This window comes from Epinephelus fuscoguttatus, linkage group LG18 (genome assembly GCF_011397635.1).
Source record: "Epinephelus fuscoguttatus linkage group LG18, E.fuscoguttatus.final_Chr_v1".
In the NCBI taxonomy this organism is placed as follows: Eukaryota; Metazoa; Chordata; class Actinopteri; order Perciformes; family Serranidae; genus Epinephelus; species Epinephelus fuscoguttatus.
The window spans coordinates 10,937,685-10,965,083 of NC_064769.1; the positions used below are offsets into that span (position 1 = coordinate 10,937,685).

The 27,399-nt window shown below is 40.4% G+C and overlaps 1 protein-coding gene across 9 annotated transcripts in view; it reads right to left on the minus strand.

Moving 5' to 3' along the window:
- dab2ipb (DAB2 interacting protein b) overlaps positions 1–27,399 on the minus strand; it is a 213,345-nt gene that overhangs the window by 109,140 nt on the left and 76,806 nt on the right. For 6 of the 9 annotated variants that reach the window (XM_049603709.1, XM_049603706.1, XM_049603713.1 and 3 more), the window contains one exon: positions 6,553–6,674. In XM_049603709.1, coding sequence (XP_049459666.1) covers positions 6,553–6,674 — 122 coding nt within the window. The remainder of the gene's footprint in view (positions 1–6,552; positions 6,675–27,399) is intronic. The other 3 variants (XM_049603707.1, XM_049603715.1, XM_049603711.1) reach the window with 1 other exon arrangement.

The window sequence follows — 27,399 nt, forward strand, 5'->3', positions numbered from 1 at the left end:
ACAACACTTGAGTTAAAAACAACACTCGAAACAGTAAAAGTACAATTCTTTCAAAATGAAATATCTGTTGTTACTGAGAACAATAATTTAGAGTGTTACAGAAACATTTATTTACAACTTCTCTCCCCTCATCCAAGTCTGCCTAAATAGAGGCAGCTGGATTTGTGAGATCTCGGGAATCATGCGAATAGCTCCTGCAGTGGAGACGATATTGCCAAATCTCTACCGGTGGACATATTTCTGCCACAGCACAGTACATACCATCATATCACCCAACCCTACACTGCAGTATAATATCGTCACCCACACGTATGTGCGAAAAATGACACACATCGTTCTTCATTTCTGGATATCATTCACAATCACCTTCAAATTTATAGTAATTCCACGCCTCATCCCTGTAGTCCCTGGAGAGTGTGTGCGCCTGCTGCTGTTGGCATATTCACAGCACACAAATTAAAATGCCTCTCTTTTTTTCTCCATCTGCAGAAATAAGTCAGTGAATAGAAACCTGTCCCTGCAGGCGAGGCGGATTGATTAGTGGCTGCTTGTTCTGTTTTTACTTCTCTGCTTCTCGTGATGGATGGACTCTAACGAACGGAGGGAGGAAGAGAAACAGAATCGAGAGGAAAAGGGAGAGAAGTCAAGAAGACACACAACCCTATCATTTCTCTGATTATTTTGTATTCCTCGCTCTCCCGTTCTCTCTCCGGTGCATTTGGACAGCGATGCGACATTATATAACGCTGCTCTCTAGATCAGTCAGCCTGTCGGAGCCCTTGCAGAGCTATTGCACAGGTTAAAGGTCAGCAGATATGAACGACCTATTTCCTCACTTACAATCAGTCATTAAGGATGACTGATGCCTATATTAACACCAGATTAAACCCCACAGGAGACAAGACAAACTGGGAGCGCTGAAAAAACGCAAGCATTTAATTTGCCTTCAGCGCCTGCTCATACCAGATGATTGAGAGAGCGAGGGGAAAAACAAAACAAAACATGCAGGCAGAGAAATAAAGATAGAGACATATGGTGACATAGGGAGAGGACAAAAATAGAGGTGATCTAGTCACAAATTGAGAAAATGACAGTGAGTGCCTGCCAGAGAGGGATGAGCCATAGGAGCAGGATAAATGGAAAAAGTGGTGCACAATGTCGGGGTGCCAGAGAATGAGTTGATAGAAAAAAGCAATAGAATGAAACTAAACGAGGGGGAAAGTGAGGAGAAAAGTGCAGCAAATGAGTGACAAGGTCGCCGCTGGATCAGGGCTCAGCAGAGCACAGCGATGGCTGGAGGGACAATCAAGACGGAGCTAAAACAGAAGATGGGCAAATACAGAAGAATTAAGGTCCCTGTGGTTTATATTCTCATCAGTCCTTGTGTGAGCATATGTTTCCATATGACACCAGGCAATGAGTGACTGAAGGCTAAAAAACACTTTGTACAAAGCTCAACACTCCAATTGCGTCTTGCTGTGCGTGATCAGTTTTTAGAGCTTGCGTGGCTCCAACATACACAATGAAAAATGACACCTAATGAGATGCCATACATCATGCCATTGTTCTATTGTGTGATAAAGAAATACATTAACTGACTCATGGGAATACAATTTCCCAGTGTGCTTGGTTGAATCAAGCAATATATTGACTACAGGACTTAAATACTGTTGAGGTCTATTAATTAATTCTGTCTGGTTCATGGATATTATCGGTTTTGCTGTGACGTTTGACCCTTCACGTTTCATTTTGCCAACACATACTTACACACAGAAACATGATATGGCAATTACAGCCAGAGCGACCTGACAGGGGGCATTACAGTGTCACATGTTAGCGTGAATTTCAACGAGCTCTTTAATTATTCCACATTTCTACGGTTGACAGCTAATTAGTGGAAGGAGGGCATAGATTAATCTGACTCAACGTGCATCCTCGAAGGGAAGGAGAGGCTGAGCTTCACCATCTCTCCGGTCATGGGCCTACTGTACTGGCTCCAAAAGGAATATGATGGTTGTTGAAAGAATTTGATTGTCCATATTTACTAGGGATAAGAAAAATCTAGATTCACTTAAGTAACGTGATTTTTCTTTATATGATTTTCTTAATCCATTTTTAATGCCTAAATCAGTGGAAAGAAGGTGGAGGTGGAAAGAAGTTGCCGCTTTTATTGTGGTAATCTACAAGGGATGTGATGTCATATTTGTATCAAGAATAACAAAGTCTGATGGTTTTAAGAGAGACATTTGCACAACTAACTGTCTCAGATGCAGGTGCACTGGAAAATATCATTTGAGTCTATGAACAGAAAATCCCGCACACTGCTCTTGCTCAGCTTAACAATTTAGTAGTAACATAAAGGTTTCAGTCCCACTGGACCTTCGTCAAGACACTCTTGACTTAAGAATAACAAAGTCAAAACGACAAAACAGAAAATAGAGTGCTGGAGGGGTGACATTTTTTGTAGGCCAACATGGACGTTAACATTGTCTTGGTTCCCCCAACAAAAAGCCATAGGAATTTTCCATTGAAATTTGGATTATTGCAGAAAATATGATCTGTGGCAAACAAAAGTTTATGAAACTTACATGTGTTGTTCAGTAAGATAATTTTCATAAATGAACACTACTTTTATGATTTCTGGTGTGTAAATGCAATTGCCAAAGGTGAAAAGCTAATGTTAGGCTATACATGAACTACACCACAGTCGCGTGGTTGTAAAGCTGTGTTTGGTGTGATGACCTTTTTTAAGACACAGAAAAGCTTCCAAATTTATAAGTAGGGTTTTTAATGACAAATTTTATGTTGTAAGGGAAATTGCATAAGTCTCTTAAACTTGTGTAAACCACAACCTTATAACAGACATCTCACCAAAAAGCCAGTCAGAAACCTATCAAATTCAAGACAAGGGAACTGGGAGGGCAGAAATGCTAATTCATTTCCAGGTTTTAGCATTCATTCCTGCACCACCTCTTGGCAGACAGTCCAAGGACACAGACCTTTGGCTGCTCCAGTGGTAACTGAATTTCAGACAGCCCAGCGCAAACTTCCCACCAGATCAGCAAACTTTCTGTTGCTGCTGTTACACAGCTTAGACCCAGCCTGCTGTGAGCCCCGGGGCCAGAGAATGTCCCATCTGAATTCAAGCTGCCTCTGCCACTACTGAAGGTCCATCTCTGGAGCTTTGGCCTACACTTTGCTTTGGTCAATAGCAGCAGGGAAAGGTGGAGGGACAGCTGGGTGGCTAGATAGCTACTTCTTGTGTCATTTATGGTCTATTAAAAAGACAGAGAGATGTATGGGAAACACTGCATCAGCTTGATGAGCAGGAGCAGCTAAATGTAGCAGCTAAAGTTAACTTTTTATTAATTTTATCAAGTAACATACATTTCACTAAGTAAAGGTTATCAAATAAGCACCTTTCATAGAGCAAGGCCACAAAGTGCTTCACTGGAATAAAATTACTTAAGATAAGGCCATATAAACGGTTATTAGTTTAATCACCACATTTCTATGCAGCCTATGATGCTGCTGATATAACAGACTGACTGACATGTGATGTGCATTGATTTTGTAAAAATGTCTCATGACACACAGCCTCTAGAAGAGAATCATTTAACTTTTCTCGTGTTAAAAAAGTAAACAAAATTACAATAAAACATAACATCAAATCGCAATACTTAAAAATGGCAATGCATATTAAATCAGCATCCAAGTATCATTACAGTATTGACATGGGAGATAAGCATATTGCACCATCCCTGATATTTACTAAATTACCTTGTTTACAGTGCAAATGTGTGCTAGCTTACCTCTCTACCATGTGTGTTTGTGTGTGTGAGTGAGTGCATAACAGGCTTTGCATACTTGATTGTAATCTCAGCCTGTCCAAGCCCATTAAATCAGCACTAAGAGGACAGCTTAATTTTAATCGCTTTGCTTTTTTTAGTTTTCTTTTTTTTTTTCTTCTTCATGAAATTAAAGCAAATGCTTGCAACAAGTTAATGCTATTCCCCTGGCTTGGCAATTCCCGGCTTCCCTAATGGGGGCTGATAGAATCAGTGCCTGGACAATCAGCGGGGTGTTCCCTGCCTCCACATCAACCTCTCTTGTCCTCCTCTAGCACAACCTGATGAAAACAAGAGACATACCTGTCCAATTAGACCCCCTGCTATTATCTGAGAGGAAAGGGGAGGTAGGCGGAATAGAGTCAGGGAGAGATTGGATAAGGAGCTAAGTCACAATTGAGAATCAATCCAGCCAGCTTGTGCAATCAGCGGGACGTGGACGTGACAGACTTAGATAAGGTTTGTTTGTCTTCTCTTTAAACAAGCACTGAAGAAGAGAAAAACTACCAAGTTGTAACTTTTGGATTTAATGTATGCAATCATCTAGTATTTGTGAATTGGCTGTGGAAGATTAAGCTTTGGAGAGATTTTAGTTTTCTTCCATGCCTACTGGGGAGAAATTGTTTTTGAGAAGAGCCGGAGGATGTGCTTATGAGTGGTGCGTGCGTGTGTGTGCATGGCATCCATTTGTGTGTGCAGACATTGAACCCAGTCTCTGCAAAGAACATGAGAGAAAAACATTTTGACAGATTTAGCTCAAGGCCTAGGAGGGGTACTTTAGATGTCACCACAACTCTTTTCACTGGAGGGAGAAAAGTGAGGGGTGGTTTGTCATTGCTAAAAGTGGGAGATGCAGGCGAGCAGGAGGAGAATACGACCGCCCGCCTGCACGTCTCCCTGTTTGTATTGCTACATTTGTGTGTGCCAACATGCCTGTATCCAATCCACCTATTCATCCATCCACACACTGTATCTATCGTGTCTTTCTCTGTGTGTGTACCTGTCGGCATATTGGCAATATCAAACTGCAGTCCTTCAACATTTATTATGTATCCTCCTTAAATTAATTCAAGTCGATGACCAACAAAATTGTAATCAAATCTAACTTGTTTACTAGTTTGCATTCAACAAAAGTTGAACAACTTTGTTGGCTGTGCCACCATCACAGGCCAGAGGGGGGCAGTATAAGGAAAAGTGCAGGAAAAGGGTAAAACACTGTCTGGGAAAGCTTTCTTTGTGCAATAAGACACTGCTGCTTAGCAATAAGCCTACATAAGTAAGTTAAGTGGTCATGTGATTGAGACAGGATGACTTTGCTGCAGCGCTCTCTCTTTCTCTCTTCCCTGGAGAGTACAAGGAGCTGCGTAAGAGACACTTAATCAATATTTAGCCCCTCTATCTGACCCTTTCTGTCTCCTTCTTCTCTTGTTTTATACATCTCTCTATATCCATTCATTGATTTAGGGACATATCAAAATAAAATGGTTCAATGACTCAATTCACATTCACAAGACGGAAAAAGGGAGGCCGCATATATGCACACATTCACAACGAGTAACTATTCATTTATCAGAAACAACATTTCTGCTTTTTTATGCCAGCAGATAAGAGTTGTGCAATCTGTAGCTCATCAAGCTGTGGTGATTTAATATGTGCTACTCCGAAAATAAATCTAAAACTGTTTCAATTCATGAAACATTTTTTTCTCACTCAGCAGGTGGTCCAGCACCACTGGGTCCAGCCTATTTGTTATTTTTTGTATTTACTTTGGGCTAAGTAAGCCTTAGAGGCATAACAATTTGTTTTTGTAGAGACTGAACACTACCTTTTGGTGAAACTTGAGAGTGCTGAAGATGGCTGACACAGAACATGAAAGAACTGAGTATATATTTTTTTATTTTCATAAAGAAAATAACGTCCTTTAGCCCTTAACTTGGCCCATTAGTGTACCTGCTACAAAGGCTAAAAGTTAACATGAAGTTGGGGGACTGTTTATGATAGACTGAGTGCTGAGTGCTCTTGGCCCCGCTGGCCTTACATCTACTGTTTACAGTTCACCTCCAGGTCGTCATCTCCCCACTCATTATTTATTAATGGAAATATGCGCTGCTAATTGCTAATTAGCTTGAAATTGATGAGTCATAGCGGAATTTTTTGCTTCATTAACTGGCTGTTTATCTATTGAATTAAACATGGCAGAAAGCATACCGGATTTGAATTAGAGCAAGATGACAGACAAAGGACTGCTGTGTGTGTGTGTGTGTGTGTGTGTGCTTGACAGAGAAGAAGAGAGACAGTTTGCCTGTAAGTGAGTGAGTGACTGTGTTGAGCGTGCACAGGTGTGGAAGCGTGCGTGTCGGCTCACGTGCAGCATGTTAAAATGATTCGGCGCGAGATGCATCGAAAGATCACACAGGATGTAAAAAAAAAAAAAAAAGGCACGATCGCAAAGGTTGGTGTGGCGAACATAAACCCAAGATGTGTAGATGTGTGATGTGCAGACGCCCAAACATCAAAGGCCCCATTCCAACATTTGAAGTAAATGAGTTTCACATTGGCATGGGTCCATCTGGACACCAGACCAGCCTTCTGTAGACATTGATCCACAGCTAAGAGCCTCCTACGGCAAACTAAGGTGGAGACAAAGTCAGAGAGGAAAAACTAATAGAGAAGACAGAGACAATACATAAAAAGACAAACTCACAGTACTCACGGTGACTCTGAAAGGTGTGGCAGCAGTGGACGTAGCCTCCATAGTGGGTGTGTTCTTGTCTGAGGAGCTGCCTGGCATGCTGCGTCGGCGTCCTGTCCTCTCTGGAGGTGACTCTGTAGGCAGAAAGAAATCTTTGATTACATTTTGAAGAGTAGCTCCCAGTTTTGGGAAATGCAATAATTTGCCTTCTTGCTGAGACTTACATGAGAGGATCAGATACTCCTATTTTCTGTCCCTTAACTATTGAGCTAAAGTTGGGTTCAGCTTAGCTTAGCCTAAAGACTGCAGGCAAGGAAACAGCTAGCAAGGTTTACTTCAAAGTCAAAACAAATCTGAGCCACAAAGCTGAAGCAAAGGTAAAGCTTTGACCAGTGGTGTAAGGTAGTTATGACGGACCCCAGTGCACACTAGTTACTGGTTTGAAGCACACACATATACACGCAGTGTTTGTCATACTGTCAAATGTTCAAAAGGGTCTAAATATATATTATATATTATACAGCAATCATCATTGCATATTTGTAAATGACAAAAATACCAAAGAAAATAAGAAATCCCTTTCTTTCTTAGCCTTTCCAGGGCATACATAGCAAATGACATCATTTTTAATTAATTAATGTCCAAGGTGGCAATCTGAATCACTCCCAAGGGCTTATTTTCTGCCAAACACATTGTCTATATTTACGCCCCTGGCTTTGACACTGACACTGACAGTGTGTTGGAAATAAGGGTGTGGAGTTTTGGGGTGCCAAATGGGCTTAGACCCAGACTGCTTCAAGTGCAAGTTTTGATGAAGGTAAAGCATATTAAGCCATAAAAAACCTTAGCCAAGATGTTAAAAGCATTCAACATGTGCCTGTGAACTATAGATCAAAGACAAATGCTGTATGAGAACATGCAAAAAGTGAGTGAGTGCATCATGTTCAAGACACAGTCACCCCAAAATCAAAAATACATTTTTTCCTTTTACCTGTAGCGCTATTTATTGATCTAGATTGTTTTGGTGTGAGTTGCTGAGTGTTGCACGTATTGGCTGTAGAGATGTCGCCTTCTGTCGACTATAATGGAACTAGATGACGCTTGTCTTCTGGTGCTCAAAGTGCCAAGAACTGCATTTGAAAATCTCAACAGCAATGTCTCTTTCCAGAAATCATGACCTGGTTACTCAGGTCTTGGCGCTTTGAGCACCACAAACTGAATGCCATCTAATTCCAATATTTTGGAGAGAAGGCAGACATCTCTACAGCCTATATCCAACACTCAAAATCACACCAAAACAATCTAGATTTATCAACAACATTATAGATAAGAGGAAAAATGTGTATTTTTGATTTTTTTTAGGTGAACTGCCACTTTAACAGTGGACCGTTTAAGTAATAGCCATACTTCAATGAAAGCAACAATAAGTCAGATTTTCCCATCCTTTCCCTGTTAACTGAACTTATCTTTTTATCTTGTTCTATCATGTCTCATTATTTCTCTAAACTTCTGTACACACAGGAAAGTACAAGTTCAGTATGAAAGAGCTGAGAAAGAGTTCTCTCTTCAAAGACTGTGCATGGGTACAGACGCTGCAAATCTGGACATGTCCGAGAGGAATGTGAGTGATGTTCAGCATGCAAGTCTCCACAGATTTCAGATAGCCATCACTCCTGACAGATAGCTCGCAGGTACAGAGCACACTGTCAACATGTTAGCTTGCTGCTTAACTTAACATAACCCAAAATGATGACAGAAAGTTGTTTAGATCAGTAGTTCTTAAACGGGGGGTTACAAAAGGGTTCCCAGAAAAATGGGGGATAGTTTATTTCCACTAATTCACTATAGAAGTGAGCCCAGTATGAGTAAGAGTCATAAGAGTAACTAATCTGATCATAGGGTTCACTTCCTCCACAGTTATCTGCTCAGCTGTAGTTTCTAACTTTAGAATTCTGGTCTTAATCAATCTATTTCATGCCACAGCCGAAACTCCGGATCAGTGAGAGATGGAGTAAAAGAGTGATTCGCAACCAAAGGAGGCAGTAGAGAGCCAGAATGCCACCCAAAACTTTTCCTAACCACAGACCAAATTTGAAGTGATTGTGAAACTACTGAGTTATTTGTAGAATACAAGTGTAAAGAAAATAAAGAGGAATAGAGTAGGGCTGATAAAGAAGTTGGGGAACGACTCTTTTTTTCAATACAGAGCCAGGAAGGTGTCTGGTCTTGAAGCTAGAAGGAGAGTGCACGCAGATTGCAGGCCCAATAATAGAATTTGAAATGAGGTAGACCCATCTCACCCTGTGGTATGGGGTTTCGCAAGATATCTTTCCTTATTCCAGGAGGTTTCTTATGCCAGATGAAGTCAGAAATGATTTTATCCAGGTTCTTAAGGAGGGGTTATTAATAAAATTTGGGATACACTGAAGGTTTTAATCGATCTAACAACCAAAATCTTTTTTAGATGAAAGTCCCTAAAGCAAAATCTGATCAAATGGGGTCCATCACCTAATGTGTATCATTTACAGGTCCCTGACACAAAAAAAGGTTGAGAACCACTGGTTTAAATCAATATGGGTTTCCACCAATGAAGGTCACAGCTCGGTCAAGAAATTTTAATTGAGAATTACTTGAAAACTGAAATAAAAAAAAAAAAAGCCTAAATGAGAAAATGTGTATAACTAGGTCAGATACACTGATAGAATCTTGTGGAACACATTGGGTCGTTGCGTCTCTGAGACGGTGTTAGATTATTTAAATGAGATCTTTGACTGTCTGCAACATTGAAAACTAATGAAATTAGTGTTAAGTGTGTGTGGCAGTGTGACTCTAATAAGGATGAAACTGCATTATGAAGCAAATTCGCCTGCACGTCTCTGTCTCTCTCTCACACTCACACTCACACACACCCTCACACCCACACTACACTGAAGTATATAATACTATGTGTGCAAGGAGGATTCACAATTTTATTGGGAACTCCCCAGTGACTGCTGATCCAATCATCTCCAGATTTGCTATGCAACATCTCTGGACTCTCAGCACTTAAGGTTATCAAACCTTGTGGGTACGCCTCACTGAAGTGCCGTGTGGACAAAATATAAGGATTTGTCACCAGCGAACACTTGGTATCTTCACAAAGCTTGTAATAAAATTCTTAATCTTAATCAGATCTTAGAACTAACCTCTAGAATCAAAATGTGACACAATTTGGCCAATATATGACATCATACTTGATTTGACACCACAAACTGCTGATTTTTGTATCAGTTTTCATTTTAAACTTTTCACTTTAGATTACACAGCTTAACAAAGGGAAGAGGCATGAATTTGCATATTATGGAACAAATCCTGGCTTCAGCTAAATGAGGATTGTAATGATCCAATACTGCAATGATATTACCAAAAATTGGATGTACCAAATTTTGTGCCAAAGGTAATTTGACATTTGCAAATAGAGCATCTCTAATAAGCCACACACACACACACACACACACACAGAACATAGACTTGGAGCATCGTGTCTGTCAGCGCTATCCTTTCTATTAGCTTGTCAAGCTGAGCTGTGCTAAATTAGCTGTCTGCTGTTTAACAGGCTGGTTGACTGAATTAGCGCACACTGTAATTGAAGGAGGAATGGCGGAATAGTACTTCCTGCTGTGCAGAGCACTGGCTGGCATCCCAACCCCCATAATTCTCAGTTTAACATAAACATAAACACAGTCCACAACAACAAACAGCAGATGAACACAACATGCTCTGACACAGAGCAGATGTCCTCCGCCGCAAAATCAAATCTCTATAATTGACAACCGGAACCATCTGGATCCTCTGAGCAGTGATACAGTGCTCTGTGGAGGTAAGGATGACTTGATGTTAAATGAATATTTCACCTTCTAACTGACCATGTGTTTATCACTTACTCACACGTGTTTGGTTGAATTTCTCAAGAAAATTTTGTTTATCCCGCATGCCTCTGTGGTAAACGAAGAATCCAAAAACAGATACATTTTTTGATGAATTTAAGTCATAGGCAACTGCGTTAAACAACAGCAAAACTTAATCAAAACACTGATAAACAAAATCATACACAACTTGTGCAATATAATACAAATCTTGATTTTACAGTCGTATGCTCAGTACTTCCCAAACAGACAGCCCTTTAAGACGGGATACCGGACGGAAAGTTGAAACTTATCTATGCACTCTTCCATTCCAAACTCCATTGACAAAAACAGTAACTTAACCTCCCTGAACGCAGGAGCTGCTGGTGTACCACTGCCTCAGTCAGTTAGTTTGTTTGTGTTATTGTGTGACTTTGCTGTTTTGAAGGGTTAGTTTAGATTCATCATAGCCTCACAGTAACACAAACAAACCACTGATAGATTCGGCAGTAGACCACCCACTTCGGTGTTCAGCGAGGTAAAATTACTGTTTTTAATGAGGTCTGGCTTTGAAGAGAGTATAAGTGTCACTTTCATTTCAGTCCCCCATCAGAAAGGGCTGCCTGTATGGGAAGTATTGAGCATACGATTGGATAAATGAGACTTGGATTATACTGCATGAGTTGTGCAAGAGTTTGCTGCCAGATATTTTGTATAGTTTTGCTATGATTTGAATTCATTAAAAATTTTCTCTGTTTTTGGATTCTTCATTCTCTATGGAGGCATTTGAGAAATAAAAACATTTTCTTCAAGAATTCAATGCAACATGGGGCAAGTAATCGATATACAAATGGTCATTCGGGGGATGCAGTATTCCTTTAAACTAGCTAACGTCATGTTACAGACACACGAGCCTGTCTTGGTTTCTGTATTACAGGGGTTAGAAAGTTGGAGTTAGGGAGAAGACATCTGCATTTGCCTTATTAAACATTACTATATCAGTGAAGAGAAGACCACAAGACTCAGGAGAGGTGGTCTAAGTCAAGCATCAAGTCTGTCAGAGCTAATATCTAGCTCATAAAGGAGAGTCCATGCAAGAATTTCCGGTCTCTGAATCCTGAGCCTAGAAATGAAACATTTTCTTGTCAAAGCTGTGTTAAGTCATTCCAATGCAGAGGTCAAACAATGAAGTATGCAAGGTGTACGGTCATGCAAGCCCTTCTTGTATCAGTTGTGTCTATTGTTTTATTCATTTTTATGTCTTTCTTTTAGCAGTCAAAACGTAATACTTACATGACTTATTTTTAAATGTCAAATCAAGTTTGTAGATAGCAGATAGTTCAGATAGTTCAACACCCCCAGTCAAGTGTCAAGTCTTCTCCTTTGAGACTTAGGCCTATGTCTCAAGTCTACAGCTGTGGTTTAAGTCCTAAAGGGCATGACCACATGTATAATGTATCACTAACAGTTTCTGTATTTGTAGCAGGGTGACAGAGCTGGTTCTGTTCCATCCTGGAGGCTGGTTCATGCATAAAAATGAATGGGATCATCAGTCTCTGGAGATGTAGTATATTACTGTTTGTCTGGACATGGCAACACTCTAAGACTTCCTAATGGAGTTTTTCCAACCACTGACTCTTCATCTGTGTAACTTCAGTTGCCTCACTGAGTGGCAGCTCTGGATAAAATGTTCCAAGGGCCTTCTAGAAACATTAAAAATGACTCTGAGTGATGTCAGGGAGTGAATGCCTGGGGAAGTGGGCACATGCAATTCTGCTGAATCCATTAGCATGGTACTAAATGCACATTTAATAAAACTGGTATATTCACAGAACATTTTCAAAAATCTGCCTTGCGTCCTCATTATAACAAACAAATACTGTGGCAATGAAATGTCTGTTGCCATGACAACAAGTGTATTTAATCCTTTTAAATCTGAAAATCAATCATGAGCAAATAGGGATGATAAGGTAATCATGAACACTTACTGAATTAAGTCAGCAGTGTGAATTTCTGTTTCTCTCATCGCAAATTATTTCTGCGCTCAACTTCACTGGATTTACCCCTCCAGTCTTCCTAATTCCTTAACGGAAATCTCCCCACTTGTACGCAGCTGGCTGCTATGAGCGCTCAGAGGAAGCCTCACACACACAAAAACACACGTCGTTTAGTTGCGAACTAATTGCTGTGTGAAATTGCAGTGCGAGCTTCCACATGTTGTCACCATCTGCGTGTAATGCATCTCTAAAAATGCATGGAAAATTCGCCTTGCTATAACTCGCTCCTGTGTCTCTGACTCTAACCAAGGGCAAACAGTAAACAGACACTCAATAGACGCTTAATAAAACTTCAATTAAAACACAGATTTTTCCAAACTGAAGTAAATCATCAAAGCGACGTTTTACCCCGCATGTGGTGGCTGGTTTCTGTCAACAGTTGCTGATTAAAGTGTTTTGGTATCTGAAGGTATATAAGTGTGTGTTTGGTTACATTTAGCATGCAGGGCTCTATTTATAACGTTGGTCAAGGGGCCCACAGGCAACAGCTGTTGTGTCAAAAAGTGGGATGTCTCTGAAATACCACGTCTGGAGGCCTTAAAGTTACAGTTCTGATTTTTTGAAGTTGGGTTGTATGGGTTACTTATCCACAGTCAGTATATTACATACAGGGGATGTCAGTCCCGCACCCCTTTTTTGGAGAAGCAGGCTGGATTCCAACATGGAAGCTAAGCAATCTAATGCCATGGATGAGGTCAGCAACAAAATGTATTTTAGCCACAGTGGGCAGCGGGTGGGAACAAAATTAGGTATTTTTATTTTTCATTATACAGCAAATGAAAAAAACGTACAGTATTTGCAATTCCTTTTATTTTGAAAGTCAATGACACAAGTCGAACCTATTAAAAAGAAGCAATTCCTTTTATTTTGAAAGTCAAAGACAGAAGTCAAACCTCATCGTCATCGACGTGGAGGACTCCAGCCATGAAACTTTGCAGCGTGAGGATGAGGCGGCAACCTACATCGAGTTCAAGAGGATCCTTATGATTTTCTATGATGGTGGAAGGGCACGCTAAAATTCTCCCTAACCTGGCAGTGATTGTGCGGAGTGTTTTCGCCACCATGGCATCGAGCGCAGTGAGCGAAAAAGACTTTTCTTCTGCTGGATTTGTAATTCAAGAACGGAGAACCCAGGTTCATGTGAGTGACTGTAGCCTGTGGGTTTAATCACGGGTGCGGGTCAGGTCACAGGATTTTAATTAATGGGTGTGGGTTGGTGCAGCTTTTACTTAGACATAATGATGGGTAATGGACCAGTTCTGGTATTGAGCTTTGTGGGAATGGACGGGTGCAGGTTTTCCAAAATGGACCTGTGCAGGACTCTGCAGCAGTTCCTGTGTTCAGTAAACTAAAAATACTGTTTTTGTCAAAGGAGTCTGGTGGCTTTGACAAGAGCATAGATGGAGAACTGAAGGAAAGGTAAAGTGGTGAAAATGCTCAATGCAGCATACACTTAAACTGATATTGATGTTTTCAGATGGGACTTTTTATAGTGGCTAAAATACATTTTGTTGCTGACCCTCCACAGCAGTACATTGCTCAGCTCTCGTGTTGGACTGCAGCCTGTTTCTCCATAATATACTCCATAATATACTGACTATGGATTAATACCCCATACAACCCCACTTCAGAAGATCTAAGAACTATCCCTCTGAGGCAAGCAATTGTATTCTACTGACCATATATCTAATCTATATCCTGTATATCATTTTCTTCATTTACTTATCTCCCACCTTCTCTTCCTTATCATGATCATATAATTGCCGTTCTCCTTCACCAATCCATTTTCTTCCCTCTGTGTGCTCTGATTTAAGTTCTCTTCAAATCTCTAACTCTGAATTTTCTTGCAGTACGAACATAACTCCATCTCCTACATATAATCGAATTCTCATCTGCCGTTACCTCCTCATTGTGCCTCTCTTGCTGTTACTCTCCATCTTTTCACATTTCCCCCAAAAGTCATACCACCACCTTTCCCTCGTCCATCACCACCTTCTCAAAAATAGAGTCATCTCTGTGCCTTAATCCACCCACCTCCAGGCTTCCTCACAGTTGTTAAATGGCACCCTGAAAATGCCAGTGAGAGCCCTGCGGGGCCTAAAGCTGCACAGACTAGATGATATTCACCTGCATTTCGAGTGTATGTATCTGGCCAACAGAGAGAGCGGCAGTGCAGATTGGGAGTGAATGTATCTCTTTGTAAACACCACACAAAATGTTTAATAAAATCAGTGACTTACTCTTGAAGGAAAAAATTGACTGTTTGGGAAAATAATACTTCCTTGCTGAGAGTTACATGAGAAGAAGGGTATCACTCTCCTGTTTGTATGTTAACTGTGAAGCTAGAAATAGCAGGCAGTTAGCATAGCTTAGCATAAAGAAAGGAGGTAAGAAAAACACCTTGTCATCTACTATTCCTTGTCTTCATTTCACATTTTGTTTTCTTTTTACGTAAGATGTTAGTTATGTCACTGATCTTACTGCTAACTGAAGATAACTTCCTGCTTCATTTCAAGGAAACTACAAAAGAAAGAAAGGCCATGACATCAGTGACAGCCAGAGTTTTGTGCAACATCTATTGAAGTCAATGGGGCGGGCATGGCCAATCACACTTTAACCCCTCATATCATTGTTGTTTTACCTTTGACTGAAACATCCTTTCACAAATTAAAAAACACACATTACATGATGTCCACTGATGTTGTTTATCTAGATGCGCACATTTGTTTTCCTTGTTTTGGTCTCCAAACAGATTACAGCTCTGTCCAGCAGCTTCATGTCAAGCCCCTGCTGGGTCCAAGATAGCTGACCCTACCTGCTGTTAGCAGGTAGCATTGTAGGCTACATGTATTTGATTATCAATAACTAACCAACCACCAAACTGTTAATGCTATTTAATAATATTAAGGAGGGCTAACATTAGCAAGCTCTACATTGTTTCAGAATATATCAGGTGGTGACACTCATTGCCCAATTACTGTAAAGCTGGACCTTTGTCATGTACCAGTACTTGTTACTTTGTTCGTCAATGAACTAAGTTAGCATTTGCACTTTGTTTAGCTAACGTTAGCCAGCAGACGCTCTGCATTAAATGGGAGATAAAACCGCTAACGTTAGTAAGAAATAATCCCCGTGGAGATGTAAGACAAACAGGAAGCTGCAGTGTTGGTGGGTGATAGCAAATGTTACAGCCTTTCTAGCTTTGTCATTTTCATGACTTGTGTGTCTGCTAACTAATAATATTGGCTAACGTTAAATAACAAACATTAGTATGAATGTAAATCACTGAGGCAAACTGCAATGCAATGAAGCATATGATCAAATCCTCTTCTGGTGGATATACACGTAACTCTTGAGTCCAGCCAGAATAATAATCAGAGTCAGTGACACACTGATCTAGTTATATTTACAGTCTGGTCAGCGATAACAAGTTGGACCTACGTCAGACCTGCCCCCTTTGGTCCTGTAATGTGATGTAATGTTAGCTATCCTGGACCAAACAGGAGGTTAAGACAGAGCTGTGATCTGTTTGGAGACCAATAATAAGGGAAAATTAATGTACATATTAAGATAAAAACATTAGTCAACATCACGTTGTGGGTTTTTTTCTTTTTTTAATTATTAAAGTGACACAACAAAGATATGGTGGGTTATTGAATGATTTGCCATCCCCTCCCCAATAACTATACCCAATTAGCACCCAATTAGGATGCTGTCATGACACCGACGTCATGACCTTTTCTTCTTTTATAGTTTCCTTGCCCCATCCATCCATCCATCCATCCATCCATCCATCCATCCATCATTCTATAGTATCTGAAGACCTCTTCCTTCCTTCCAATAACATTCAGTTAGCGGTATATAGGTCAGACTGCATGTTTCCTTAGTGTTTTCCGACCAGGCGTGCTCCATCCAGTGACCAGTGCCAGCTAACCTTCCCTTCCTCTAAGACCTCACCAGCAGGATATTCCAGTTTGCAATATCACTGTGGACAAAAGGTGGGGGTGGAAAGGCTCACAGCCTCTCCTACTTCTGAAAATGAACTGTGATGTTCAATATTTTCAAACGTTTTGTACGTTGCTATCAAGGCGAGACAAACAGGATGGATCTAGTACAACTGACTCATATGTGAGGTGTGCAGGGAAACAGCACACTGGGCAGGCAGGTGGTAATGTGTCACAAAAACTGTTAGACGGCAAGACAGATAGCATCTAGTTAATCATCTAAGGGGAAAACAGGAATGGTGCTGAGCGTTTTGCATAACGACTATTTTTGGTGTGGCTTTGCCAAAGTGCTGTGCTCATATAATAATAATGACAGTTGACTTTGTGAACACATGTTGTTCTTTAGCCTGGAGTGATGTGCTTTATGATCTTTTATCACTGGAGGAGCTGGCTGTGCTAAATGGCACTGTGATGAAAGACGAAATTCACAAACATTGTTGTAAGCAAGTTGTTGTTGCATGGGGTATTTAATCTGCTTACAAATGATGGTGACTTGAAAAGAACATTCAGTATCTCCACTCTGTACTGCTGGTGTTACACACTGGTAAGTCACTCGGATGATTTGAAGCTCATGATTTTTGTATTCTTTTCTTGCTAATGACCAAAAGTCCCTCTACGCCACGTTTCATCTTGAACACACTGCTGCTGTTTCTGTGTAGTTAATGCTGCCTGTAATCTTACTGCAACACTGTTTCAATGTAACAAGCTGACAAGCACAAACTTATCTGAGGTGACTGGTTGGGTCTACTGGCTAAGTCTGTTTTTACTTTCAGTTTCAATCACAATAGACAAAAAAGCACATTATTTGCAAGTTAAATGTAGTGACAGGATAACATTGGCAAACATTTGCTTATTTACACATCCTGCAGATATGAAGCAACAGTAGCATTTTTTTGGAGTCCTGTTTCCAGCCAGCTGACAAATGTAAGACTAATATTAACTCTGTTTTAGTCCCCATCAACTCCTAAAAGAAATATCAGGTGTTAAAACTATGGATGTCCAATTAAAATCCCAAACTGAGTCCTTTAATATTGATGGTAATATTAAGTATATGCTGATACTGAGTCTGATCTCATACGTACAAAGTATTTACTTAAGAAAATATGTTTTTCCACTGTTAACAGTCTCTAAAATGTCTGTCCTTGACTATACTGACTTGTGTCTGTGTTTGTCACTACCAGGAACAGCACCAGGCATTGAAGCCAAATGTGGAATTACAATGTCGAGGTCAATCACGTGATGCCATGGGGCCCAAAATGACTTTTTCCCACAAACGTACACACATTTTTTTGAGTGTCATAACCGATTCGGACTGACACATTTCACGATCAGGATTTGATCTATTCAGTCTGGTAACATTTCTAAAGTCTAGAAGAGCCGCACGGTTAAATCATTTTATTTCCATTTAAGTTAGTAAAGCTCTAAACTAGAAGTTAGCCGCTCAGCAGCCAAAGGTTTGTAGTGCACTTGCTCTTTGGGCTTCACAGTGCAGAAGAGTGTAGCCTGGAAATCAGGCGTAATGGCTCCATGCATCACTGAGCAACTTTCATAGCTTTCATAGGAATGAACATGGTTCTGCCACCAACACTGAATCCAGTTCTCTTTATACATCCATCGGGCAAGCTAGATTAGGTACGTCACTAATACGAAAGCCAATTACTGTCCGATACAGGAAACACAAATAGACAGGGGAACAGCCTTTGACACAACACCGACAAAGAAACCTCAAATCTCCAGGTTAGAGCAGACTTGTCAGTGCAGAGAGCAGAGTTAGCATTAGCATAGTGAAAGTTTTGACCACAAACATGATACAGTGTGCAGTTTTTGGATGTAAACCAGACCCTTGGAGCTTCCTTCTACTATCTACCAAAAACCCCATTGTAGCAGATATTACTGTATTTCTCACAACCATTAATGCTGTGTAAGACAATACCAGTTAGCCTACAAGCTAACAAACAACATGAACAAATAAAAGATCCTAACTACACTTGAGATTCTGATATGTCATCTAGTTCTCTAGTCCTCTAGATCTGGTGCACAACAGACTCCTCAGCTAAGTCTGGGTGTGACTGAGGCTCAAACATGTGTGGCTGAATCTCTCTGATGTTTAGTCCAACGCTAAACATAGCAATCTTGATGCACACTGCTCCAAGTGTGAGCAGCGGTGGTGGGCAGAGGCCAGATCCATAATTTCTCAATGAGGAACATAGTTAAGTTTTGTTTTTTGTTTTTTTAACTACTATGTGGGAAAACCATGTTAAACTAAATATTAGTATCAAGTGCATACTTTAAAATGGGTCTGGATGGGGACTTTAAATTATATATATATATAAATATATTAATGAAAGATTAACTGGAAGAATGCGACTCCTGATTGACAACTTTCATTTGACCCACTATTAATATTAAAATATTCATTAAAGCTGCTTTAACTTGTGTAGTGGAACAAGGCAGACAAATAATCCAACCTGCTCTCATCGAGGTTTTGAGAGTTTGAGTACAGGAACCTGTTATCAACAGCGGCACGTGTCTGCATTTCAAGAAGTCTATACCCTGAGGGCTGGAAAATAGCCTCCAAAGAGAATGCAGAGTTCTTGTGTTATGACAGGAGGGAAAAGCAGAGGAGATTTCAAACACACATGCACACACACACACACACACACACACACACACACACACACACACACACACACACACGTATATGCACATACATTCTCTGTGGGCCGCTGAAATGTGCAACAAAATCACAGGCTGTCAAGCTGTGTTTACTGTGTTCTCTCTACCTGGAGGACTATCTTCTCTTGGTCCACCCCGCCTATCATCCTCCCTCCTTCACAAATACATCACTTTTCTGTTTTTCCCCTCAAGTACAAGACAACTAGAACTTGTCTCAACTGGCTGATAGTGCTGCAAAAAAAAATAAAAATAAAAAGCTTCATCTGTCTCTGGAATATAAACTGTGAATTAATGTCAATCAAAGAGCAATCTGCCAGAAAGACGATTTCTTTTTTCATTTATTTTGTGGGCAGCCATAGTCTCATTAGTGGTATATCTGACTCCCAGCTGGACAGAGATCCATATAATGGAGATCAGAGCAGAGGCCCACCCAGGCACATGATATATTACAGGCACAGCTTTGAACTGTCAAACTTTAAACATGTTAGTGTGTGAGAAAGACAGAGAATAAGGGAGAGTGTTTTTACTGCATTCGTTGTGTGTGTGCGTACACAGAGATTCACAGTGTTAACACTGAACTGTGAGGACAGCGCTGGACTTTTGACCTCTGAGATGTGGTATTTACACAGAGCGGAGATGATGGGGTGATAAAGAGGTGCTGCTCTGTCTCCTTGGAGCGACTGTGGACACGAGGGTGTAAAAGAGAATCATTTTAACCTACAACAATAACTGGTGCAGATACAGTCAACAATCACTTAACTTTCAGCTAACACTGAGTTCCTATCTGAAGTCAGCTGTGGGGTGATAACAGTATCCCAGCAGACTGGATTTATACTAGAATCAGACTAAAAATTAGAGAAAGAACCAGATTCTTAAGTTTGTGAAACACAGTCGCCCAATAAACAGTGTAAAAGTTTAAAGCACTGGCAGCACCACAACAACAACTGATTTTTTCCACAAACTCAAGAATTCTATATTTGACCCTGTTCCAGTGATATCCAGAGAGAAGGGCTCTGCTTCATGTTTAGTTTGGCACATGCATGCCTTTGTCTGCAGTGTGTTATGGGAAGGCAGAGCAGAGGGGTGGAGGTGGAGGAGGAGGAGTAGAGAGGGGTGCAGAAGAAGGAAGTTTGTGTTTGTGCAGAGGGCGACACAGCAGCAACATTCCTGCGACTGCTGACTGAGATCTTACCAGCTTCAATAACATCCACTAGCAGAAAACACAGATATGAAACAAATACCCCGTGCAGGCTTGGTGTCAGTCGATAACGTTACCAAATATGACATATGACAGCTTGTTGAGATATTTACCCTCCCTGAAATACAAGTTGCACAAGGTGAACCTAGAATGACAGGCCCACTTTATGGCAAAGTTGTAGTTATGTGTATCACTTCCATAGGATTATTGAGATCTGATCTTATAGATTGGTTTTTATGCATTATCTGGTCTCATTCCTCATGCTATCTTTATTCCATATTGTGGCTGTATTATATCCAGACTAGGGTTATCAACGGTTAACTGCCAAAAATATTTTTGACTGGTTACACAATGGGTTAATTTGCCACTCTTCATTTTACTGCACTTTACTGTGGGAACTGGTTAGCAGCGCTGCTCATTTGGCAATTATCGCTAATTAATCCCGTCCTGACCAAACGGCGTGGCTGTGGAAACACTGTGCCAAGCCTTCAGTGAGTAAGCAGCTCTGTTTTAGCATTTGTTAACTGTCACTGTTAGCTCTGTTAACACCATTAGCAGTGTCAGCACACCTAGTGGTGCTAACATAGTCAACAATGCTAAAGGGGCTTTGCGGCTCAAAATGAGGCCACCTACTCACCTGGGCAAAAAAGGAGGGTGGTCACAATTTTTTTGCAGCACGCTGTCCCACTCTCAGGGCAAAATGGTGTTACAAACAGTAATTACATGAGCCGCACTGCTAGCTACCTCCCACCCAACACTGGTGGTATGCAGTGCAGAGCAGCCAAGGCTAACATTAGCTAACCAGTGTAGAGCAGAAGGTGCGCAGTGGGTACTACGTTTTCCGTATGTTAATGTAGCTAGCTGGCTGTCTTTCAGCGAAGCCAACAGGAAATAAAAGGAAAGGCAAGACATTACATCACAAAACATTACAATTTCATGTCACAAATATCAAAATTAACTGGATAGTTACTGGTTAATGGGTGTTTGGCTATCAATATGAACCAAAACTGACAGACCCTAAAATTCCAATTCCAATTCCAAATACGAGCTGGACTGCTTTCAGATATTTCTGTAAAACTCTGGGAAACACAAGGGTAAAAACAGCTGAACAAATGCATGGTAGAGAAACACAGCATCATTACAACACAATTCATTATCTAACCTAGGCTGAGTGCATATATAAGTGCATATCAAAGCAAAGCTTACTTCCACATACTGTCTGCTGTGTGTCGACAGGCTGTTTTCAGGGTGAGGGATGGCAGTGATCTCCTATAGTTTTACAGCTATTTCCCCAAAATCGCTCCCTGGCTCTGGTTTGTAATCTGAGTTGATAACTATGGATTAAGAGGGGGATTAGCCTGCACCTGTCCCCCTGTCATTGGACTCCTTTGGGTGCTCAGAAGCCCTGCGTCATCTGGCCCATCTCCATGATTCACCAGGCTGAGGGAAAAAAGGGGCAGACAAAGACGCCGACTACAGAGATGAGACCGAGATCAGAAAGTAATCCTGGGTTAAACACTAAGATGATGTGGAGAGTTCTGGCGGTCTCGCTTCACTGCTTGATTGCTGTATTAGCTGTCCCTGCCCTCGATGTCATGTCTCTGCTTGCTATTATATGGTCTCAGAGGCAAAGTGAGTACATCTTCACTCCTCATCTGATAATACAGACCTGACAAAGTAGATGTTAATACTTTAAGTCTGTTTTATCTTTGTTAATTTCTGCAGTTTTATCTCATATATTCTCCTGCCCCTTGGCCTGATTGATGCTGAAAATTAAAGCAAAATGATCAAAGAGTGAGGCTGCCTCTGCTGATTGGTGAAGCCTTTGTTTTACTAAAACATGACCTTAATCTCAGAGAGGATGCTCGGGCACAAACTGCAAAAACAGATCAAAGGCTAATTTGTTTTAGAGAAAACAGGAAAAGTAACTCCATTGGCCATGAAAGTTAAGGTCTGAACTTGGCACTACTCAACTCTAAAGCTCTCCTTTTCTCTCTGTCTTGTTAATATTTAAAGTAGATTAACACTTTGAGATACCAATCATTAATACAGACTTGTTTTCAGCCTTCCTGTTTATATAAATGTGACTTATGCATCGGAAACTGACTCACTATGATCCGCTGTGCTGTCCTGGCTGTGTTTCCCATCTAACAGCTTTATTTCTGTCCTCACTTCCCATCAGCATGCACACACACACACACACACACACACACACTCAAATCAAAATCTGGCTACATCATAAACAGCCTGACAGAAACTAAGCATGACGCAGTAGCACAGATCAAAAGTGTTTCTTGGTAATGACCCATTGAGAATATGATTACGTGCAATAACTGTCAGTGGTAATGCATTATTGAGTTGTTATTGAGTAGTTCAAACACTTGCTTGCAAGCTGCTGGCTGTAAGTCTTTCTTTACTGTTGTGACATTTCATGGTTTCACACAGTTGTTACTTTGCTGCTGTTAATGCGTGCTGTGCTGCTCTCACTGGAACAGTCACAGAGCTGTCAGAGCTTACGTCTGCCAGTGTATTCAAATTTTAGTAAAACCTTTTTTCATACACTTACTTTCTAAAGTTTACCTCTTTGGACAGATTGTGCTGGATTTATTATACCTGTGCTACTGTTGGACTCTATGTGTATAACTGTTCTGTAAGTGTCTTCTAGTTTCTATCACCATGAAACTTCCCCTGCAAAGGTTTCTTTCAGGTTTTCGTTCCCTTTCCTGTAATTTTTCCTTTTTTTGTTTTGTTTAGTTCTTCCTTCTTTTAAGAGATTGCTACCATTGTTGGTGTGGACCTGCAGAGCCCTTTGAGAGACTGTATGTGATATGAATCTACACACAGATTAAGACATGACCCGACTTGTCTGCCCGGCTCGAGCTGCTAACATCATCCATTTCATCAACATTTCAGCTTGATGTTTTATTAATGTCAGAAATGTTAAGCAGCACAGTATTGCACTTTCAAAGGAATAATTAAACGTTTGGGGAAATGAGCTCATTCATTTTCTTGGAGAAAGCTAAGTGAGAGGATCAATACCACTCCCACGTCTGTCCATTCAATGTAAAGCTGGAGCCAGGAGACCGTTAGCTTAGCTTAGCATAAAGGGGGAAACAGCTACCCTCTGTCTGAAGGTAACAAAATCTCCCTTCCATCACCTCTGAAACTCACCAATCAACACCACTGTATTTTGTTTGTTTAATCTGAAACAAAGTCTTGTGAAGTTGCCAGGCAACTGGAGGAGAAAGTCATGGCTTTCTGCAATTCAATAATATGGCACATAACTCCAAAAAACCACTTAATGTTGACTTAAAACTTTGGATTTGGTATGGATTTAATAAACAAGATATATTGCATTCATTAATGAACTTGAAAGCTGCATATAGGCTACCTTTGTTACCTTGCTTGCCCCTGTCAAACTACTACTTTATGGTTTGGTGAGAGTGAAAACTAAGGATGCAACGATATACAATTTTATTGCGGATTGCTATAAAAAACACATTAAGTCGATCATGGTTAATTTCCATTCATATGATAATTGTCAACAACGTGTCTAGCCTAAAGAGACAGCTGGGTGAGCAACAACAAAAGAGACTCAAAAACAGGCTGCATACACAGCAACCTTAGAAAATATAAAAGATCCAAGTCAAGCATTGGCATGTTTAATATCTAAAGATGTTATGTCATTTCAAATAGTTGAAAAGCCTGGCTTTTGTCCTATCTGTGATGCAATAAAAACATGTGTTTTTAAAGGAATACTACACCCACAAAATGACCATATACCAATCACTTGTTTTGCGATACCTGGAATTTGTGAGGATGTTTTTCTGCGTGCTTCCAGTGAAAGAAGAATCCAAAAATTCTTCACAAATTCAAGGTGACAAGGCATAAATAACTGATATATAAATGGTTACTTTGTGGGCAAAGTATTCCTTTAACAAAATGTAAAGTGAAGTAATTCAAGTATGTTTCAGTGCCGTTTTAAGAGTTTAAGCATATTTCGATGATTATTAGGATAATACCGTGAATCCCAATTATTCTGCCCAGGATAATTTAGACATTTTCATATTGTCCTATGCCTGGTGAAAACTATGGTTAAGTTCAAAGGTTAAATAGTGTAAGAAAGGGAACTCATGTAATCATGATTTTAATGTTTTCAAAAGCTTTTAAGTAAGAATATGGGTCAGGAAGAATAGAGTGAGATCAATGGAGAGAAAAGAAGGCTGGATGTTATTTCTGCCAGGGAGCAACCAGTGGGTTTGGGAGATACACCTAGAGGAGAAAAAACACAACCCCTAACAGCAGTCTATTTGATACCATACAAAACTATGATGGCACACAGTACCAGCTCAACTCAGCCAAGTAAGGACTCTGCCCAACATGAGACAGACAGAAACGTAACCTAGATAAAACCATCCACTTTTTCAGAGACCTAATTCTTCCACCAAAATGTCTCCCTCTGAGGAGACAGAAAAGTTTACTAAAAGCTAAGACAACTTGTCTCTGTAAAGGCCTTTACAATTTAAAGCTGTTGTGTGTTATATAAAGGCTCTGCTAATGCAGATAACAAGAGTCTGATGATGAATTCTGTTCCGAAAAATGACAGTATTTCCATCCACAGGACAATTCCTAACAAAGAGTCAGATTGCATCAGAAGTTTCGAAACACGGCAGCATAACAAGTCAGAACAGACAATGCGCTCTCTCTTTCTCTGCCGTTCTCTCTTTGCGATAAGCAGCAATTTTGTATGTAAATGTCACCGACCCCTATGAAAGAAGGGGAAATGGATCCAGAATGATGTGCGAGTGAACCCGACTGATATAAGCTTTCCATTCAGAGATAACCAGGCGCTGACATGCAAACACATGCTGAGAAAACAATAACACATGAGCTCATGCAACTGCCACCTGATCTGTCCGAGTGACAGTGTACGCACCGAGAGGGGCTATGGTTAACTTCCTCAAGATAAACACACATAGCAGGTTATGGCTGTGGTGTGAACAGAAACACCCTTTTTGTACTGTGCTTCTTGAATGAGACACATTTCAGCAACATCACATCATCTAGCTCCAGGCATATAAAACTGTTTACTCGAGAGAAAAGTTTATTTTTCTCCTCACAAGCCTCATTTCAATGAATTAGAGAAAACATACAGACACAGTGATGGGTGGACAATGTGGGTAAAATCTTCTATCACTGTTTATGCAATTCTATATATACATTATTAATGAAATAACAATAGAGCACATTTCAGAAAATTGGACATACCAGATGGAAAGGTTTGTTTTGGCTTATCTAGTGAATTAAATTCCTGCCAAATCAAAGTACTTCATTCTGTTGCAAAAATCCTGTTAAAATAACTATAACCATAAAGCAGTCCTGCCCAATTTGCAACACTCAGTGCATTTAAACGCACTTCAGTAACCAGGTTACTATTCACCTTCCAAAGTAACATGATCATCAGCCTGATCTGGTTTCCGTAGTCGAGGAGATAGGGTTAGAGAAACCAGATTTTCTCTGGACAAAGCAAACATTTTGTCCATGCACATGTGTAACCAGGTTTCTAAGTGGAGTTTTATATTTGCACATGTGCATGACAAAGACCTCCAACTGCCACTTGAGGACAGCAGAAACAACAATACACAATTAGAGTGTTAATGAAGTTGGAAAATGCTCTGTTTGGTTCTCCAATAACTCATAAGAAAATATCTGCCTCTGTACATGCTTGCCATTTGGTGCTGGACAGGTAGTTTACATTGGGCGAAAACAGCTGTGCTTCTGCTGGAAACAAGGCTGATGAGAGCTGTGAGACTGAACCAAAACAGTTAAATTGTGGGCTTTAAAACCAAAGGGATGTGTTGAAAGATGCTATTAACACCTCTGCAGGGCTGAGGGGAACTACATAGTTGAAGGACAGTTTTCTGTGGGTTCATTATAACGAGCAGGCTGTTCTCACACACAATTTGTACCTTCTCCTATATAAAGTAAAGCACCAAAATTCGAACATACCCCATGTAATCACAAGTCTGTAATTCATGTATAACCCACGTATTTGAGAAGGCTGCGATCACGTGACCAAAGTGCTGATGGGAGCAAAGAATAACGAAAAGAGCGGTCCCGTATGGTTGGAGGCTGGGGCTGGTGGATGGTCAGAAAACACAGGACTTTCCCCCAAGACTTTACAGGAGGCCACGGTTCGGATGATGTAAACTTGGACTCATTTTAAGGCACATTCTCACCGTGTTTCTTTTTCTAAACATAACCACAGTAACTTTACATTAAGTGCAAAACTTTACATCAACTACATAACAACATAACATCACTCGTGGGGCACTATTTTCTAGGATATCATACGAATCGAGACGTTGCTTGGTGTCTTTCACATAAAGGTAGTCATTTAATTTATTGTTAATCTGAAAACAGTTATATATATAACTGCTGTGAAAACAGATAAACAGATAACAGACACAGCTCTGGAATACCAGTCCTTGCAAAAAGTATTATTTTTACAAATAATTATTTTAACAAATAATAAAAATACTGCCCTTGATGCCAATCCAAAGACAGCTGGTCTAACATTCTTTGCAGCTTCATTAATCACTCACTGTCTACTGATTCTATTAAATAATTCCTCTAGAGTCATGAGATTAGGTCAAATGACCATCTGATATATTCTGCCAACAGACCCACATGAGAATGCACTGATGTACGGTGACACACAGTTAAAAGTTAAGAGACATACAAAGCAAAACTCCTAACTTTTTCAACTACAAAAATCAAAGCATGTATTGCTCTCGAGAGTGGTCTTTTGCTTCATGTGGGAACAACCTCTCCTCACTCTGTCTGCGTGTCACTGCGTTAATGTGCAGTGTGTAAAAGTTTTTGCAAGGAGAGCTTGCACTTAGCCGCAGAGATCAAGGCAGAGTGTGTCTTTGTGCATAAGCTCAAATGCGTGTGTGTGTGTGTGTGTGTTTTTGAGAACTGATACAGAGGGGAGACTTCAAAGCGGCTCTTTCATCAGATAGAGAAGCAAAATAAAG